Source organism: Pomacea canaliculata, linkage group LG1 (genome assembly GCF_003073045.1).
Source record: "Pomacea canaliculata isolate SZHN2017 linkage group LG1, ASM307304v1, whole genome shotgun sequence".
NCBI lineage: Eukaryota > Metazoa > Mollusca > Gastropoda > Architaenioglossa > Ampullariidae > Pomacea > Pomacea canaliculata.
The window spans coordinates 39,495,847-39,514,774 of NC_037590.1; the positions used below are offsets into that span (position 1 = coordinate 39,495,847).

At 43.0% G+C, this 18,928-nt stretch overlaps 2 protein-coding genes and 1 non-coding gene across 3 annotated transcripts in view; 2 read left to right on the forward strand and 1 right to left on the reverse strand.

Annotated features, from left to right (window-relative positions):
• The window catches only part of LOC112558777 (diencephalon/mesencephalon homeobox protein 1-like), a 36,115-nt gene extending 32,953 nt beyond the window's left edge, over positions 1 to 3,162 (forward strand). The window contains exons 5-6 of the mRNA XM_025229438.1: positions 133 to 288; positions 797 to 3,162. Of these exons, the coding sequence (XP_025085223.1) occupies positions 133 to 288; positions 797 to 1,065 (425 nt within the window). The 3' untranslated portion in view covers positions 1,066 to 3,162. The remainder of the gene's footprint in view (positions 1 to 132; positions 289 to 796) is intronic.
• On the forward strand, positions 2,977 to 3,059 carry Trnas-gcu. The gene has a single exon. It is a non-coding gene; the product is annotated as a tRNA-Ser (tRNA).
• Positions 3,163 to 3,857: 695 nt separating the features above from the next.
• Positions 3,858 to 18,928, reverse strand: part of LOC112561334 (BAI1-associated protein 3-like) — a 107,604-nt gene continuing 92,533 nt past the window's right edge. The window contains exons 22-34 of the mRNA XM_025233751.1: positions 17,443 to 17,511; positions 16,105 to 16,179; positions 15,087 to 15,188; positions 13,617 to 13,829; positions 13,099 to 13,167; positions 12,065 to 12,211; positions 10,646 to 10,759; positions 10,354 to 10,437; positions 9,878 to 9,959; positions 9,308 to 9,346; positions 8,682 to 8,805; positions 7,694 to 7,896; positions 3,858 to 7,383 (exon numbers count right to left, since the gene is read on the reverse strand). Of these exons, the coding sequence (XP_025089536.1) occupies positions 7,286 to 7,383; positions 7,694 to 7,896; positions 8,682 to 8,805; positions 9,308 to 9,346; positions 9,878 to 9,959; positions 10,354 to 10,437; positions 10,646 to 10,759; positions 12,065 to 12,211; positions 13,099 to 13,167; positions 13,617 to 13,829; positions 15,087 to 15,188; positions 16,105 to 16,179; positions 17,443 to 17,511 (1,419 nt within the window). The 3' untranslated portion in view covers positions 3,858 to 7,285. The remainder of the gene's footprint in view (positions 7,384 to 7,693; positions 7,897 to 8,681; positions 8,806 to 9,307; positions 9,347 to 9,877; positions 9,960 to 10,353; positions 10,438 to 10,645; positions 10,760 to 12,064; positions 12,212 to 13,098; positions 13,168 to 13,616; positions 13,830 to 15,086; positions 15,189 to 16,104; positions 16,180 to 17,442; positions 17,512 to 18,928) is intronic.

Genomic DNA, 18,928 nt, shown 5'->3' on the forward strand with positions numbered 1-18,928 from the left:
GTCCGACTGTGTAAGTCACTAATATCTTTGTCTGCTTCCAACAATCTACATCACTGCTGTCTTTTCTCTTCCGTTTCTCTCGTCGTTTGCCTCTAAAGATGTCAGTCAGACTTTCACATGCCCGTGTTCCAGGTGACGAGATTCACCTGCGCAGCCCGCAGTTCGCACACAGGGAGCAGGCTGGGAGCTCAGCTGGGAGCACACGTGACGTCAGGAGCAGCTCCCCCCTCTCTCCTGTCAGCCTGGTGTCTAGAGACTTCGGCCACTCTACCTACCCAGCCTTGAAAGGTAAGGGACAGACAGTCGGTAGGACTCGGTATTTCAACAGCAGAATGGCGGAGAAACAAGGCTGTTTATAGCACCAAGCTTTATTTACAAAATTGCTTCGAGTAAACAGACTTGACCTGAACTGTGTCAACAGGCTGAGGCGAGACCAGAGTCATTAGAAAGAAATTTTGGAAATCAAAATTATGGGAGTCATTCTTCACCATATCTTAAAAAAATCAAACCGAAAATACATCATCATCATCATCATCATCATCATCATCATCATCGTCGTCGTCGTCGTCGTCGTCGTCACCTTTCCTTCTTCCTTTTTCTCTGGCGCCCGCCATTCATTTGCGGAATGGGCATTTACTATAACTGTTCATTTTACCAAAGACCTCAATTAATTCGGTCGAGTCATCGATGACTGATAATCAGCTGCTACATTAGTTGCTTAATTATTAGAGAATGTGCCATCAAGTGATGCCGAACGAATTAAAGAAATGACCTACTGATGTGTTTCGATTGGCAGGTTTGGAGACGAGTTCCCAGCAAGGAAACCGGATGATGGGCGGGCCTCTGGCGTGCCACCACTACCCCCACGCTTCTCCCTTTCCTCAACTGGGGCTTCTTCTCGCTGCAGCAGCACGCGCTGGCCTCCGCCTTCCTCCACAAGCACCTTGGCCTCCCGCACGTGCCACTCTTCCAGCCGCCGCCTCCTGCCGCCTCCTCCTTGCCCGCCCACCTGGCCGCTTGGCCCGCCTACTACAGCGCTCCGCCTCCAGCCCCGCCCATGCCTGACGTCATCATGACCCCGGCCTCCTCGTCGGCTGCTGCGGGCCCCTCCCGCACCGAGGCGTTGCGCATCCCGCCCCCCGCTCACCTCTCCATGTCCGCTTCCGCCTCCAGCGGAAGCACCAAAGACGCCATCATGTCTTCCAGCATCGAAAGTTTGCGGTTCCGAGCTCGACAACATGCGGCCTCGCTGGGAATCTTTGAAAACCTCTGATGACGGCGCGCGCGGACAGGTAGCTGGACCGACTACCTGCGTGACGTGCAGCCAGCGTGTGTCGTCACGAGACTGGGCGTGCCCTGTGCACCGCGCGCTGTCGTCATGACAACGCTTCTGCTTAGAGACAGGGTGGTTTTCACTGGCATGTTAATGAAGGAGGGGTGGGTCAATCAGGGTGGGTGGGTGGGAGGCGGGGTGTGCAGACCGGGTGGATAGCACACTTGTAACAGGGTCATCGTAGGCAGAAGGCCAAGCTCTGATGACATATCACGTGATAACCCCATTCGCCCCCAACCACCTTACTCTTCTCAACCCTTGATGGAGTAAACCATGATGCTTAAAGCGTGTAATTTTCTTTTTAAACCAGGGCGGTCAATGGCAGAAAGACAGAAAGTCCAGACACACCCCATCATCACAATCTGTGGTGTAGACATGTCTGTCCGACACACAGGACAGAAAATTACTGTAAGTCGGTCTGCCGGCAGTCAAGCACATGCAGTGTGACATTAATGCCCAGCAGAACTTTATCACAGACAGTCGATGTGAAGGAATAAGGGGTAGGGGTGGGGAAATGATCGAACATCCTACTTTCCTTCACCCCTCCCTGAACCCTCTTTCCCCCGCTCTCCGTGTTGACTTACATTCATCGCCTCATGGCCTGGACCTTTAGCTTTCTAATTCCTGGGAAACTGTGTTGCTGATTCCACCATGTCTGTGGATGCTGGGCCGTGACTATAATTATGGGAGCTGTAGAACTGAAGTACAACAGTGATGCTGGGAGTGAAACATTTCATGGTTTGCACGGTAGAGTGCATTCTGTGTCACGAGGTGTGCATTGCAGTAGCCTGATGTTGGACACGTCGCCATATTGTGTTACTGTGCAGCTGGAGATGTTCGCAGCCAAGGTATTCTGTACACGAAATGCCATGCTTTAGTCTCGTGTGAATGAGATTTCGCGTGTTTTGGTGTTGTGCCCGCTGTGGAACCGGGTGCCTACCCTGTCACCCACTGTGTAAATGAGATATTCCATATTGTCGAGCTATGGAGGATGTCTTTAACGAGTTCCAGTTTACCGAAAACCTTATGTTTGTTAGCCTTATGTTCAGTCGGATATGCGGACAGTATCACCTGAGCAACGGTAGAATCTCACCCCTCGTGTGTCTTAGATGACACGTGTCCAAGTATTTGTTCTTCTACATGTGTGTTAGCTGGACCATGTCCCTGTGTCTGTTCCTCTACACGGGTGTGTTTGGTGGGCCGTGTCCCTGTGTCCTGTTCCTCCACATGTGTTTTGGTGGGCCCTGGCCGTGTGCTTGTTACTCTGTCATGCGCGTGAATGATAACGCCCTCGCATCCTTTGTTATCGAAGTTAGTCTGCTCTTGTCTGTCCATCTCCGTCCGCCGCTCCAAGTTCTGTTTCATTATTGTTGTTCACTCACCAGAGACTTGTCAGATGTTATTATTTGCCCGTATTAAATATTAAATATAGTTCTGCCACTCAATGATTTTTTTTAATATTGTTGCTTACTCACCAACAGATTTTTAAGAAGTTAATCGAACGAAATATAATTTGTTTTTAATCCTTATAGACGTAAAGGTGAAATGGTTCAGTAACCATGAGGCGATGAATGGTAGTGTATGCAGCTTGTCTAATGATCACAAAATAATCAGTATATAAGGAAAATACAGATATGTTAAGAGACGGAGGTGGCCGAGTGGTTAAGGCGATGGACTGCTAATCCATTGGGATCTTCCCGCGTGGGTTCGAATCCCACCTTCGTCGAATTGTTTTGAAAAAAAAATCTCATCTTGATCAACAACAATAGCAACATTGTAAGGTGATAACAATTTTGATTGTCAAGAATGGGGTATTCAAGAGACTTAGTTTATAGATATATATCTAAAATAGTTTAGATAAAGAAACTACTAAACACCAAATTAAATAGAATAAAATATTTGTTTATATAACAAAGCAGACATTGAGATTTGCAATCTTTGAAATCTGTCAATACTTTCAGAAATTTCTTTTCGTATGTTGTTATTTTTAGATAAATGGAATACCCTTTAGCTATTTAGCAATGCCTGTTTGCTTTTATGAAGCCGGACTAAAGAGATTACCATTTTACAGGAAATTTGATTATGCACATTCTACACTCAAACTTTCTTTGAAGCAAGAAAGATTGAAATGTGTAGTCCCTCCACCCCGATTTTACCTTTTCTCTTCTCGCTGTTTGTATCTCTAACAGGTAGATGTCAGAAGTTGTCACAAACATGAGAAACGTTCCCTGACGGCATTTAGTACCGAAGGTTTGAATTTAAAACTAAATAAAATTAAATGTAATCGGAACCTGATGAAGAAATTGGTGCTGAATTAATATCTTGTCAATTGTTCACTTTGAAATGATTTTGTGCCGACATTTATAATGATAGATGCCTGCCCGTGTTTCATATAAAAGCGTATATACATCTCACATATGCACGTAAATACAGGTACGTGTGTGTGTGTGGGAGAGAGAGAGTCAAGGAGAGTGTCTACTAAAAAGTTAAAACAGAGTTTACCAAATATTCAACACAAAAAGTCTTTGTTTTTCAGAATTATTTTAATGTCTTTTGGACAAAAGACAAATGATCCTGAAAGGGACAACACGTGAAAATAACAAACAATAAATAAGAAAGAAAGTGACAACATATGAAAATAACAAACAATAAGTAAGAAAGAAGCGATGATCATGCTGGGGCAGAGTGAAACGTGGGACGGGGGAAAATTTTACAAACGTGGGTGTTTAACACGTGACATAGTGAAGGATCTCACAGACAGGCAGGCATGTGTTGTGGGACGGTGACAAGATTTTACAGAGACACGTGACACATTGAACAAGTTTTCAGCCATGTGTGTCCACGAGATGTCAGACAGTGACAAGATTTTACAGAGACATGTGAAACATTAAACAAGTTTTCAGTCATGTATGCTCACGAGATGTCTGACAACATTTTACAGACAGGTGCGCGAGAGATGATTTTACAGAGGCAATACCTGGTATGTGAGTCAGGGAAATATTTAAATCGGAGAGGGCAGACCAGTAAAGCCATAAGCAAGTCTGTGAACAGGAGAAGTGAAGCTCTGGCAGAGAAATCAGTGTCTGACAACACACTAAGAGCAACTATTTGGAATGCAGAATAAGACAAACTGTCGTGTGTGACTACGAAGTGTCAGCTTGGGTACAAACTTTTAACAATAGATAAACATTACGTGAAGTCTAAATCAGTTCCTAAAACTGGTGACGAAAACAGTAGCAATCTTGTTCATTATTTTTTTCCTCGCAACAGAATATCTATACCGACAGCATTTCTATATTTTTATTTTTTTCTCTTCTATCAATACCACTAATATGAGATCGAATAATAAAGCATTTTTTAAGATAAACAAGTGAAACCAAGCGAAAGATTGACTTCTAACCTGTTTCAAAAGAGCGTATTTAAACAAATATTATTTTGTAAGAATGAATTTTATCTGGAATGCAAAGACAAAGATTTCCCTGTTGCAAGGGAAAAAACTCCAGCAAACCGATGACACTAGGTAAAATGTTATCTCCCATCTCTCGCTAGTAGGGCGTGTGGAGATGCGATAGAGATGGACTTTTGTTTTAGGAAATATTAACACTTACTTGCACAAAAACGCAATTAAAGTCCTTTGTAAAAAGATGGACAACACTAAAACACACAAAAATGCTTCTGAACAATGACAATTTTAGAGAAATAATAAAAAATTTAACACAAACTGTTAATTTTTACTGAAATGCCATCTGAAATATAAAAAACTAAGAGATTGAGTAAAATGATTGTCTGGTGCAACATGTTTAAGTTGCCACCAAGACCGAGATGATTTGCACTTGACAAAAGTCGAAAAATAAAATATTTTTACCGTATAAATCTTTTAGTATTTTACTATAATATTCGATCTTAAAACGCGCAAGTTTCAATGCATTGACATTTTTCTTTCCATTGAAGCAGCTATTCGTGAACCCCAATATTTTTGAAACAAAAGTTAATTACAAACTAAATTAAGAAATTCTATTTTTTAAGACTTCCTTTTTCTTTTACTTATTTATTTTTTTGACAACAGTTGACTTGTTTTGATTATCAGAGCGGTTCGAACACGATCCCATCGTAGGAAAAAGGAAACGCACAAGATCGAATGTTAAATACCATTTAACGGTCACATTACTGTCAATTCATTAAGAATATAATTACACTTTCAAACAATGTGACGACATAAATAAAACGACTTTGATCTTAATTTTCGAAAAATCAAATACTCGCATAAAAGTAAATAACTCTTGCAGGCAGCAACTGAAAACAAGTATCAGAAAAATTTTGTAAAAGTGCTTGCCAGAAAATGTCACGTGACTTCCAGAATGCTGGTTGGTTGTGCAAAAAAATATTCACTAGACATGTTGATTGACATCAAACAAAGACGACTGGCTTTGCAAAAGAGCAAGTGACAAATATGATTGACTGTACAAGTTGTAAACAAACTCGGTTGTACAAGTGCACTTGAAGGAAAAGAGCTTGGGAAAACAAACTGTGAAGAACTTCCTTGCTGGTGTTCATTCTGAAAGTCGTGATGAACGGGATGAAAACATACTGAACAGACTAAACGATGAATGGAAAAGTGCAAAATTTATATACAAACCACTGCGCATAAGTTTGTCAGTTTGTTTGATAAGCTTTTCAATTATGATCACACGGACAGGAGCATCGGCGATCATTCCACACGACTGTTAGTCAGTAGAAATGATATATATTATAGTTATAAATCAATATTTGCAACCAAGGCATACAGTTAAACAATACTGCAGGCCATTAAATGCAGTAGCCATGAAAATCTCTGAAGATGGCTATGGACGAGGTGAATGCTGTTTTCATTCGGGGGAAAAAAGCAGATGCTACATGTTACATTGTTCCACTTCTTCTTCAACATGAGCATCATCGTTAAAGTCCTTAATAATAATAATAATAATAATAATAATAATAATAATAATAATAATAATAATAATAATAATAATAAGCGAATACAACGATCAAGAAATTCAAGGCAAGGAAACAATGGCTCAACAGTCTCATGTGTCAGACATCTCGGCTCAGTGGCATATAATATAACCAATTTACACCACCCATCTTTCAGTTTCACCCAGTTCATTTAAAACAACTCCCCCTTCCATACCTCAGCTGGAAATCACGTGACTGCTCAGGACATTCGGGGCCTGTTACCCGTGATTCACGCACATTGTACCCACGAGCTATCTTCAGGAACTGAATTATAGTCATTACTAAGAATGGCCAAGAATGATAAAAAAAAAAATAACCATCTAGTGCAGTCTTTGAATCACATTTTGTCGAAACGGAACTGTTTTAGAACTACATTACTATATCGACAGATTCGTGACGCCAATGATCAACAGCCTACATAACCTCGATGACAGTTAAGGGAGACAAGTCGCTGAACATGAGCGGAAGGAAGGAACTGGGAATTATCTCCCATGTATTACATTTCAATCCTTCCACAAAACAAAACCAAAAAATCGGATAAAAACAAAATTAGTTTGATAACATGTAAATTAATTGTCCAGTTGAAATTATCAAAATATTTTAAGTGTTACTATAACTGATGTGCTAGTACAAAGTAAAATAGTACAAGTTTTAAGTCATTCTTCACTCAGCAACACACATTATGCCATGTCCCTCAACTCAACAGAGGAACTTTCTCTTGAAAACAAACAAATAAATAAACAGCAAACAGTGGGGATGTTTTAGTCTTTCTTGCATCTGCAGCTGAAGCACGCCAGGTGAGACGAAGAAGATAAATATGAAGGAGACAGTAGCAAATCCTCATGGGTGTGGAGGGTGGGAGGTTGTGCTGCACAGACAAGTACTGTACATATCGGCGGAAGTGTGCTGGTGCGCAGGCGCAGATGATATGCTGGGTGTAGCAGGTGGGCGGTGGCATGCTCACGTGGCCAGGTCCTCGATCTTGCAACGCTTCTTGACAAACTCCTGGGCCTCGGCATCCCACGACCGCTTCTTGAGGATCGCTAGCGCACCGTACTCTGAAACAGGGGGTCAGACAATGACACACAGCCAGGCTCTCAAACAGGATGCCACACACTGAAACACAGCACCAGTGCTCTCTTACAGGGCGCTACATGGGGCTGACACCAGGTGTCTCTTGTGGGAACAGGGGCTATAGCGGTAGAGGCCAAAACGTTTTGTGTTCTCTTTCTCTCTCTCTCATACACACACACCTCGACTCCGACAGAACATACTTAGACCCCGAGCACACTTCATCGACCCTTGATTCATAGACCTCCTTGACCCCTTAGCAGAGACCAAGCCTGCACGTGCATGACTCGCACTCACCAGCGACTTTCGGGTGGATGAGTGGCAGCGAGGTGACGTGAAGGGCATCGAACCCCGAGACCTCCTCGCCATTGATACCCGGAACCTCCGAGAGCGCCAGGAAGGCCTCCCCTCCAAAGTCGTTCTGAAAGACGAGGTCGTGGTCCATGACCGTGAACATCAAGGTGGCGCCATGGTGCTGACACTGGTTCGGCAACACGTTGCTGTAGAGAGGGGGAGATAATGTTCTAAATAACGTTAAGAGAGGGCGCTACCACACTTTGTAGTGACATTTGTTGAAAATTTTTAACTGTGCAGATAAGAGTTTGAAATTTTGTCAAGTTTATGTTTGTATATAAATAAATAGACAAATAACACCAACGCCCGAGCTAGGAGGGTGGCAAGCAGGGGCGACCGCTCAAGGTCCAGCGCCCGAAAGGGGCCCTGCGCATAGGGCTGGTGGGATGGCACCTAGGGAGATGGAGACAATCTGTAGTTTTCCCAATCTTTGAAATTCCAAGAACTCAAATCGCCTCCCCTTTTAGTAAAAGGAAATTTCACTTGAGCATTACTTATAAAGCCGGTTTTCCCCTAATCTCAGAAAGCTTTAATATCATCAGTCCCGTCCTTAACCCTCGCGGGCCCGAGGCCAGGGGCATCTGCGGGGCCCTCGACACCACGGTTCTAATTAAAAGCGCGGGGACCTATAGGCAGATGCCTCGTATGCCTGCCCCCTAAGCACGGCCCTGCATGACATGTTTAGCAAGGCGTATTCAATAGAAGTACAGTTTTGGTGTCCGATTTATTATTATTATTATCCTTCTTCAGAAGCCGTTCAACTATTTGCTGTATTACAACACGATGTCGCTCACAATTCTATTTCCAAAGGCCCGCATCCCACTAGCGCCGGCGCTGATCACGCACGCACGCACACACACAGGCACGAACACCAGCACACTGCACGGTCTGTCTTATGCCCACACTCGTACGCATGCACACACAGCCTCACAATTCAAAAGACTCGTCGAAGGTTGGGTTCAAGGTCTTCTTGATGATTTTGGTGCTCTGCACGGACTTGTTAGGAAACACGTGTTCTGGACACAGCGCCACCAGCACGTAGGGGTCACTGAAACCTGCGACAAATGTCAGAATAAAGACTCTGGGGCCGGCTGCACCACAACCATCCACACCTTAAGACTTTAAAGCAGCAAAGTTGAAATTGTGTGGACGAAATCGCTTCTAAGTTTAAGATGAATGTTACTAACATTTAAGCAGCATTTCAAGTGTGTTTTGTTTTTTTAAATTTAAATTTAAATTTTGTTAAGGCGTGTTTTGCACATTTTAAAATAACAATTTGATTTTTTAACGATTTGCGCGTAAAAATGTTCTACTTCAGAAAACGATTGTGTCCCCTGGCTCCTGACCTTTTTGTACATTCGCAGAATGTCTCAACATTATTTCTCTTTAAAATCATTACAAACACATTACTAAATACGATAAACGCATAATCTTATAATATCTCACGGCCTAGTATGAACTTTGTTAACTATAGTCTAGCACAGAACACTATACAGTCTTACAGCTAATAGCTGTGTGCGTGGGCTAGTATCAAATGTTATTATCTATATGGGTTACCGTTGGCATCCAAAGGAATGAGATCTTTGGCGCTCAGAACTGCAACAGATCGGATAAATTTAGGGTTAAGTAAGTAGGCAGACAGAGTATTTTAAGCTAAAAATAAGAAATTGTACAGGTAAAGACCGACAAAGTAGGTGGGCACATTTTCTTGTCATCAGACAAAATATTGTCATTTTGCAGGCCTAATTACAAACGTTTTAACTGATAAAAATCAGGAGTAAAACGACAAGTGTAACGTTTGAAGAACTGTATACATTATCTCTACTTGTCACTTATATTTTTTTTGCAGTTCACTTACACTAATCCTAAAGAAACATACCACAGCCATCAAACAAGTAAAAGTATGCTAATGCAACCGAAACTATTCGCAAATACGAGCAGGTACTTCATCGAATGACAAGGTAGATAATTCCTGCTGTCCCACAAACTGCAATCTGGTTGAGTAGCTTCCCCTGGATTGCTTTCCCAATGTTTTTTCTTACAAGGGACCAAAAAAAGGTGCACTCACGCATACCCAGATAGAATAAAAGAAAGCGGATCACGAGACAGTGAAAGAGATTGTCTCACCTTCAACCAGGAGTGTGTGAGACTCGTACTTGTACACAACCCGCACATTCAGCAGGCCATACTCGGTGGTGCTGGTCATTTGCTGGAGACAGAAGACAATCGGCATCTTGTAGTCTTAACATTATTACCCGACACTCAAAACAAAACACAACACAACAACAACGAAAAAAAAAAAAAAAAGAAAAAGCTAAAAAATAATGTGTGCAGATTTTTAATCAGTTTTGTCAAGGTGTTACGCGAATTCCTTTGTGACTGTCACGCACACCTAACAGTCACTATGTCACGCTCACCGCAGGGTGGTCCTGCACGAAGAGAAATTTTACCGCGTGGAAATGCCCAAAATTTCGGCAAAGAGACAGTTACAGTTTCTCAACGGCCGAAAGTTTAGACTATCAAAGTATTTTCTGGTCTTCAACAGGAGAACAACTAGAGGAGGACAACAATGTTGCAAGAGAAGACAGCAAGGAAGGAATCACCTGTATTTCTGTTTTCTCAACGAAGAAAGCTTCAATGAGTGACATCGTGTCCATTTTATGAAGGTTCAGCTGCTTCCTTAGAATCTGAAGCAAAATAAAAATCAGTAAAACGTTTCAAACTCTAAATCGAGCGCTCAGTCTCGAACCGTCCAGTTTCTACCCTCACAACTCTAAGAACTTTGCCACACATCCTTCTGCAGTATCAGAAATATAAAAAAGCTAGAAATTGGAAAGTGCGTGATTTGAAGGCAACGTTCGACAGAAAATGTTGAGAGAGAAGAAGAGATCGAACCTCGAACTCGTCGATGACCATGTCGTCCATCTCCAGCCCCTTGCCGTTCGCGTGAAAGAAGTCCACGAGGAGGCCCAGCGCCTCGAACATGCGCTGGTAGCAGCTTGGAGGCCTCTGGAACATTCCAGAAACATAATTGACAGAACTCAACAAAAGGAACAAATAAACGAACGATAAAATAAAGAAAGAGGCAAGGCAACAGAACACACAAAGAAAGTAGTTAGCAACAAATAAACATAAAATAAAAATTTAAAAGGATGGAAAAATAAAAAATAAAAATCTAAAGAAATAGGAAAAAAAAAACCACCGAAGAAACCCCCGAAGAAAGTAAGAAACAAATAAAAAATAGAAAGAAAGATATATCAAAGGAGAGGAAGGACAGAAGAAACAAAAAAAAGAAAGAACGAAATGTAAAAAAGGATGAAATGTAGAAAAAAGGGGAGTAGTGGGGAGAGAGAGTGACAGAGAGACGCAGACAGACAAGCACCGAGTGTCATGTACAGCTGTTGATTTGTCGACCCTCGCACGTCTCTAGCAGGAACTGTGAAGAATAAGAGAACATACGCTCTCTGTTGCTACGCGATGAGCTCACCATGGCAACCGACTGGTTTCTCGTGGATAACATCAGAGTGAAAACACTTCATGCATACTATGCTGCTACTTCGTGTTTATTCAGGTTTCGCATTAAATTCAATTTGAGTTTGTTGCTGATTATCATCCAAACTGAACTACAGGAACTACATTGTGATGATGCAGTAAACAAGAACAACAACCTCTCAGTCTCGGGTAACAATTTTCATTGTCTTGCAAGCAATAATAACAAATTGTATTTTTTTCCCCAGATGTGTCTGTCTAGCGGCTTATCACAGTTGTCAGCAGGAAGAGGTCGTGTTGCTGGGTGGAATTTCAAGTTGGCCTCCCCACAGAGTTCGTGTGGAGATATTTTTTCACATGCCACAGTAGCGCACTTCGCAACTGGAATCAACGTCTTCAATAACTCCGTGTCGTGTCGAAAGAACATCACAGATAGAAATTTTTGCAGCAATGCGACAAAATTCGAAGGTCAAAGGTTATCTTTCACTCGTTCGACCTCGAAACAAGGTCATCCAAAGTGAGTGCGAATTACTAACCGGACATCTTGAAAATAACTGAGGTCATAGTGCAGGAGCTGTGATGAGTCAAGAAAGACTTGCCAGACCACAGGAAACTGTATTCAAGTCAACTTTATTAAATTACTGGTCCGGAAGGCTAAGGGGAGAACTAACGTTTAAAAAAGGAAATACAGGTTTATAATTCAGCTCAAAAGATTTTCGTAAGTGTGGCCCGATTCTGGTTTTCGGCGAACGTAGATTCCCCAAATCATCGTTCAGTGTGAAGCCAAACGGTTCTTACAAACAGTACAAGCTGAGCACCGCTCACCATCTCTTCAGTGTCCATGACTTCACGAAACTCTTCCAGGACCTCTTGCCAGATGGAAGCAAGGATGCGATGGAAGTTGGTTTTAAGCAGGTTATTGTTCAGAGTCAACAGGTTGCTGTCCAGGTACTCCAGGAGGTCGCCGATGGCCTGCAAAGTGGACAGAGAAACTACAGGTTATTTCCATCTTCAAGGAGTTGAAGCGATGTAGTAGCAAAAGTAAAATAAAAAAGTAAATTTCTCAAAAGGGAATACACTAGGTTATTGTACATGATAAATTTCTGTCTTTTCTTTTTGTAAACAGATGTTTTCGTCTACAGCAGGTGTTCACATTTCGTTAAAGAAACAGAGATGGACTTGGGAGGCTGGGATGGAAAGAAAGCCACCTTTACAGGGAGCTTAGTCACCCTTCAACCTCTCAAAAATGAAAGATCAAGGATCTGAAAAGGACTTTGCACCAGGAAGCAAAAATCATTTGTCACGACCGTCAAATGTTTTTTTTTTTCTCTGAAAAAAGAGAATAAGATTAAGGTTTCGCTTCTCTGTTTATGTGTCATACGAGCGTCCTCTGTCCGGGGATTGTGAGCAGAGGGACTATACAGTAGTAAGTATCTTAGAATAAAGCCTGCATAAACAATGTCAGCAAGGCATGGATTGAGCTCTTGACCTTTGAACTCGACCAATGTATATGGTTACACACCCAGGGGTTCTGAGCTATTCAAAGGAATGAAAGGTGATTAAAAAGGGTTAAAGATTGTTGTGAGGCATGGAATGTGACAATTATTTTGTACTACAGCCGACAGCAACAAACCTACTTTTATTTTCTTAAAGAAAAAGGCCAATAAACCCCGATACGTAAAACATTCAAAGTGAATAACAAATAAATTGACTTCGTCTACGAATACAAAGCTGCAAAGCTACGCAAACAAATTTCCGCTTCGATTTCCCCAAACTGGGTGAACATTCGACCAAGAAAAAACTTACAAAATATTTAGCAAAATATGTACCCGATATACCCGAAGCTCCACAATACTAACCTCGTCTGCAGGAAGAGATTCGGGTGCCCAGTTCAGATGAAACACATCTTTCTTGATGTCAGGGCGCATCTGAAATAAAATCCACATACACAGTACGAGGAGCCGTATAATAATTTGCAGTCCACAGCTCACTAAGCTGACAGGAATACTCGAACTTAATGGTAACATAAACTCCAGCTCCACCCATTCTCAAACACCATTGAAGAGCCGAACTGCTATTAAATGACTGGGGTAAGTTAGAGTACTCTCAAATTCCCAAAGTAGAAGCAGAAAAACCCTGTCTGTTGGCAAACTACATGCCCTCCACCATCAACCTTTTCACTTAAGCATCGGAAGCGAACAAACCCGTAAACTCTTGTTGGAAATTGGATACACTTCATTAACCTACAATCCCAGCTCTTCCATTGGCTACAGCTCGGATGACGCAAGAACGTGAGAGTCTAAATCACGTGAGTTGACTACCGCGCATGCGCGATACTCGTTATCCGCTCGTCATCCGTTACAAACACAGTCCTCACCTTGTCGGCCACCCTGTCCACCACCTGTCGGATCTTGCGGATCATCTCCTCGTCGGCGGACTTGAGGACGGCGTGAAGGGAGGTGTTGGAGGCCTGCGCTTGGGGGGAGCTGGCCAGCTCCATGGCCTGCTGGATCTCGCTGATGTCCAGGATGGTGGGCAGATGCTTCAGAGAGCGCCTTACCTGCTCGATGTTGTTGATGGTGATGCACAGCTGCAAATGAAGAGCAATTCTTTACATAGGTTCAAAAAATGAGCAACAGACATTAAGACTTAAAGATCTCGATACAGGAAAGATTTATTAAGTACAGCAAAACTTTATCAATCTATTTTAAATACAGAAACGTCTAAAGTACTGAGTCCATATTGTAAGTTTTTGTAAACAGTCGTTACAAACACCATCTATCACCGTTGTTGTTGTTGTTGTTGAAATATCCGATAGTTTAAACATAAAAAAAAGGTTCACGGTGTCATGTTCTCAGAATTCCGCCTCTACACACGCGACATATTTAAATAAAATTTAAATAGAATGATGCTTTGTGCTTTGTGCCTTGAAATCCGCCTGGCACATGGGTCCATGAACTGCGCATGCGTCATATTCAAATGACACGTACTGTTCACATAAACTGCATTTGCAATGTACAGCAATGGCAGAGTACTGAGGGCAGTGGGATTTCTGAACACATGACACCGGCATAGGAGACGTTGGTGAACACGTGACCCTGTTCTGCGAGTTTATTGGCTGTTCCTGAAAGTGCCATCAGAAGCTATTAAATGATATAATCAAGTCGTGTAGTGCATTCCCTACAGGCACTGAACGTGCTTAAAACGGTTGGGTGTATGAGGTGAGGTCCCTCCGCTGACCTCCGGCTATTGCACCCGATATACGTGCACATATTTGGACTGAAGGAGGGCGCATACCCTGGGTAAACAGGGCAACTGCTGGTCTTCGTCTCCAGTGGCCGAGTCGCACCCGTTGGTAAATTTCATTTAGTCACAACCTCTTCTCCCCGGGGGCAAGACAAAGCTTGAGCGCCCTCCCTAGAAATTCCCTGAAAGGGTTGTGAGTGTTCCGGGGGTACAGTGGGGTGGGGCTCACTTATTACCGAGAATCGTCAAGTCCAGGCCGCGGTCTCGGAACAGAGACTCTGAATGTTGTTCACAGAACTAGCATTCCATACTATCAATCAACCGGCCTGCAAACACACCAACGGGCTTTCAATATAAACAGTATATTTAATATAAAGTATAAAAGGTATTTAACTCAAAATTTACTAAGGTCAGGGTTCAAAGGTCGGAAGAGGATCGACAACAGCCCGGTCACACGTGACAGGCAGATCAAGAAAAGCAGATTACTCGACACAGAAAAGGACTGAAGGGTGAGATACATCGTCGTGAGGTCCGCCTGTAAATTAGTGTTCACGTCATCACCCAGACATATCTGGGTGGCTTATGGTCTCTCACGAGTTACCTCCTCAGTGACATCGAACTGGCCCTCGTCGTCATAGTAACCGTGGTCCATCAGCTTGGCGTGCACGAGGTCGGCGTACAGCTTGGCACAGTTACACAGATCCTGTTACAGCAACGACACCAGTGAGTAAGATATTGTAACAGCAACGACACCAGTCAGTAAGATATTGTAACAGCAACGACACCAGTGAGTAAAATATTGTAACAGCAACGACACCAGTCAGTAAGATATTGTAACAGCAACGACACCAGTGAGTAAGATATTGTAACAGCAACGACACCAGTCAGTAAGATATTGTAACAGCAACGACACCAGTCAGTAAGATATTGTAACAGCAACGACACCAGTGAGTAAGATATTGTAACAGCAACGACAACAAACATATCTCTGGACATTACACCAGGGCGCTAAGATGCTGTCAGATCAGGCAGAGGAATGACTGGCTTCACATTCAACAACAACGAGAGGAAGAAGGGCAACAAAGAGGGCAATGACAAGGGACAGAATCCTATAGTTAAGCTATCATAGTGACTGTAAAGGTGAGTGGTTCAGCGTGTGTATGACAAAGCATGTGTAAGGCAAAGCGCAGCCCTTTCCTCCCGCAACCATTACCTCCCTGATTAATATAGGTACCGGCTGTGATGGACGGGTACAGCACAGAAAGAAGGGTTTTCTAGCCTGAAGTCCAGAAAGCCTCAAAGCAGTAGTCATCAGTTGTGAAGGAGAGTGTGAAGGAAAGAATAAAACAAAAGAAAATTGAAAAGAAGATTAAAAGGAAACGAGAGAGAGAGAGAGAATATGTGAAATGTCAGACGACAGCAAACAAAAGCATTGCGATGGGATTTAGTTTTTGATTGACTTAAACTTTGTATATTTAACAGTTGTCCTGACAACACACACACACACACATCCACACACACACACAGAACTGTAAAGGACAGGGCATACTAAGTTCTCCCAGCCTCGTTTGTCAAAGCATCTAATGACAACAACAAATAGCCAACTGGGTGCGACTAACCTCCACAATCTTGTAAACAAATGGGTAGGAACCCTCCTTGTCCGGCCAGGCCAGCTGCTTCCAGAACTCTGTAATCTACAAGTGGGGAAGACAGAAGACCGGGACAGATATTAATGGTGGTAAAATCCTGCTTGTTTCCAGCCGACCAAAAAACTGTAAAAAAAAATCTAGAAAAACATAGAAGATAAGTAGAGGGAGACAGAATGTCGAAAGAAACATGTTTTGCACGAGTAATTAGGGTTCTTCTGCAATTTGTATTCTGACTCTTTGTTTTATTTATTCCTTTTTTTTTTTACATTTTTTGTTGCCACCATGGACTTGGTTCTGCCAGATGTTTACCTTTGGAGAAATCTGAAACGTCTGACTGTGACTATGTCTCGCACATCTTCTGTCATGACAATACCTATCTTACACCTGTCCTATGACATGAGTCTAGAGTGCAGGTAACAACTCAATGTACCACAAAAGCCACAAAACAACGACGACGACGATGAAGTCATCATTACTCTCACACCAATCAACACACTTGTCAACACTTGTCATTATAGTCAACTGACTAGTCCACCTGCTCGTCTGTCTGCAGTTTTACGACAATCTTCATCCTTATTGTTTGTTGTCGGATTCCTCTTTGCGTCTTCTACTTTTTTCTGTTATTACTTGTCTGCATAGTTGTTTGTCCTTCCGTCCTTCCTATTCTGTCCATGTCTCCTACTTGTTGTAAGCGCTGACAGCATGCTCCTTCCTCTGCGCTATGTACATCATCATCATCATCATCATCATCATCATCATCATCATCATCATCATCATCATCATGATGCTATACAGGAGGTGTACTAAGGACAGTTGCCTGGCCACAGGTTCGTCTGACTGCGTGAATATTTATTTGCGTGTTTATGCGAGTATCGGTGAGTGCGTGCGTGCGTGCACAATACATCTGCGTGCGTGCTTGAGTTTATGACAGCATGTGACTGTCTCGTGTTCACTAACTGTCTCGTGTTATTGTTTTTTTTTTTTCTCTTATCCTCCTTCCTTGTCCTCCTCCACCCCAGGAAGCGGACATTTTCACGGTTATTATTCTTGTCAGTTTTCGTTTCAAAACATTTTACAACTTCTCGTCAACAACGCGAGAGACGAGAAATCGCTAGGTGGCATTAGGCAACCCAGAAACAAGTCCCTCCATTATTGACTAGACCCACCCTAAAATCCCTCTCCCAGCCCTTGAGTCGTCCCCCAGCCCCGGAGTCAGACAAGACAGAAACACAAGTGAACATAACAAGGATGTCAGGTGACGTATCGATTGGGACAGGTATTGAGCGGCAGCCGTACAGAGATCGATACCTGAGTGAAACAGCAGCAGACGTCGACGGCCGAAGTGCTGTACTTGACAGCCGCGTCCGCCTGCGCCACCTGCAACAACCACCACAACCACTGAGGGCGCTGCTGTGAGCCTCGCTCACACAACCACAACAACTGAGCCTCGCTCTCACACAGCCACAGCAACTATGAGCCTCGCTCTCACAAACCACACCAGCCGAGGGCGCTGCTGTCGTGTAATTCTTTCACACAACCACAACCACAGCGACGGAGGTTGCAGCGTTGGTGTTTGAGCTCACAAGAGCATTGCGTGCACGTGAGAGTTCGTGTGTTGGCTGCAGTGTGTGTGTGTGTGACTTTACCTGCCTACTTCGATCCCTCATCGTATTTCTGTCTGTTTCTTTTCGTGTAAATAAATTCGTACGAGTAAATTAATATATTTGTATAAGTATTGGGAGATTTTGGTGTAGGGAGACGGAAGATTACTTTATTGAAGTTTTTACTGAAATCCAAGTTGAATCGAGATGTGGACCATCTTCACCTCTCTCGATGAACATCAGCGGTACCTCCGTGTCATCCATCTCCACATATACATACATTCACATACGGACACGCACTTGTACACGTGGACACACTCACATACACATGGGTGCGCACGAATTATTTTCTCTCTGAATCCGTTACATCCCAGGAAGATAACATTCCACTAACATACCACGAGAGCTGTAACATCTGCGCATGTCCACAGGCTGGACACGGAGGCAACGATGCTCGATAACATTGCTGTTGCTGCCTGACAACCCATGTCATCACTTCTCGACATCAATCGACTGAGCTCTCACGAGGGCATCTTAACTTGTCAGACTGCAGTCGCGGCTTTGTGTAAATCATTTCACACACTGCCCATACACTGCCATTCCACAGGAAGCCCAAGCTTGGCCAATCTACAATGTCCCACAGCGTTTCCTTGAGGACGGATTGACAGACGATCAAAATATTTCATTTCTCGGAATCACAACAACACGTCTGTGAAATGAGTTACAGCGAACTCTCGTCTTCAAGACGGAAACTTGATACACTGTTATTTTTGAAAATAATTTGAATGACTGTAATTTCCGTTATCCAGAATTCGCTGTTTTGACAGCAGGGACAATTTTGCAGACATTTCATGGGTTTCGTTAAAGTACACGCTATTTGAGAAGGACGAAAAATGTCTTTTTCGCCAAAATTTGTTTAGCGCGTGTGGTGGTTATGAGGACATCGTGTGTGGACAGCAAATACTTTCCCAGTTTCATATAAATACGTTGCCCGGAGCTGCAAACAACAACTTTTATATTATTTGCGAAGAAGCACTGCCAAAAAAGACTTCGTAAAACAAAGGTCGTAGTTTGAAGACAGCAATCATCTCGTCGTTACATTAAGCATTCTGATTTAAAGTTGGAAATAAAGTTTGTGAGAGAGCTTGGAGGTAAGTACCTACTGAAATGATGACGAGGCTCTTCAGCCTCAG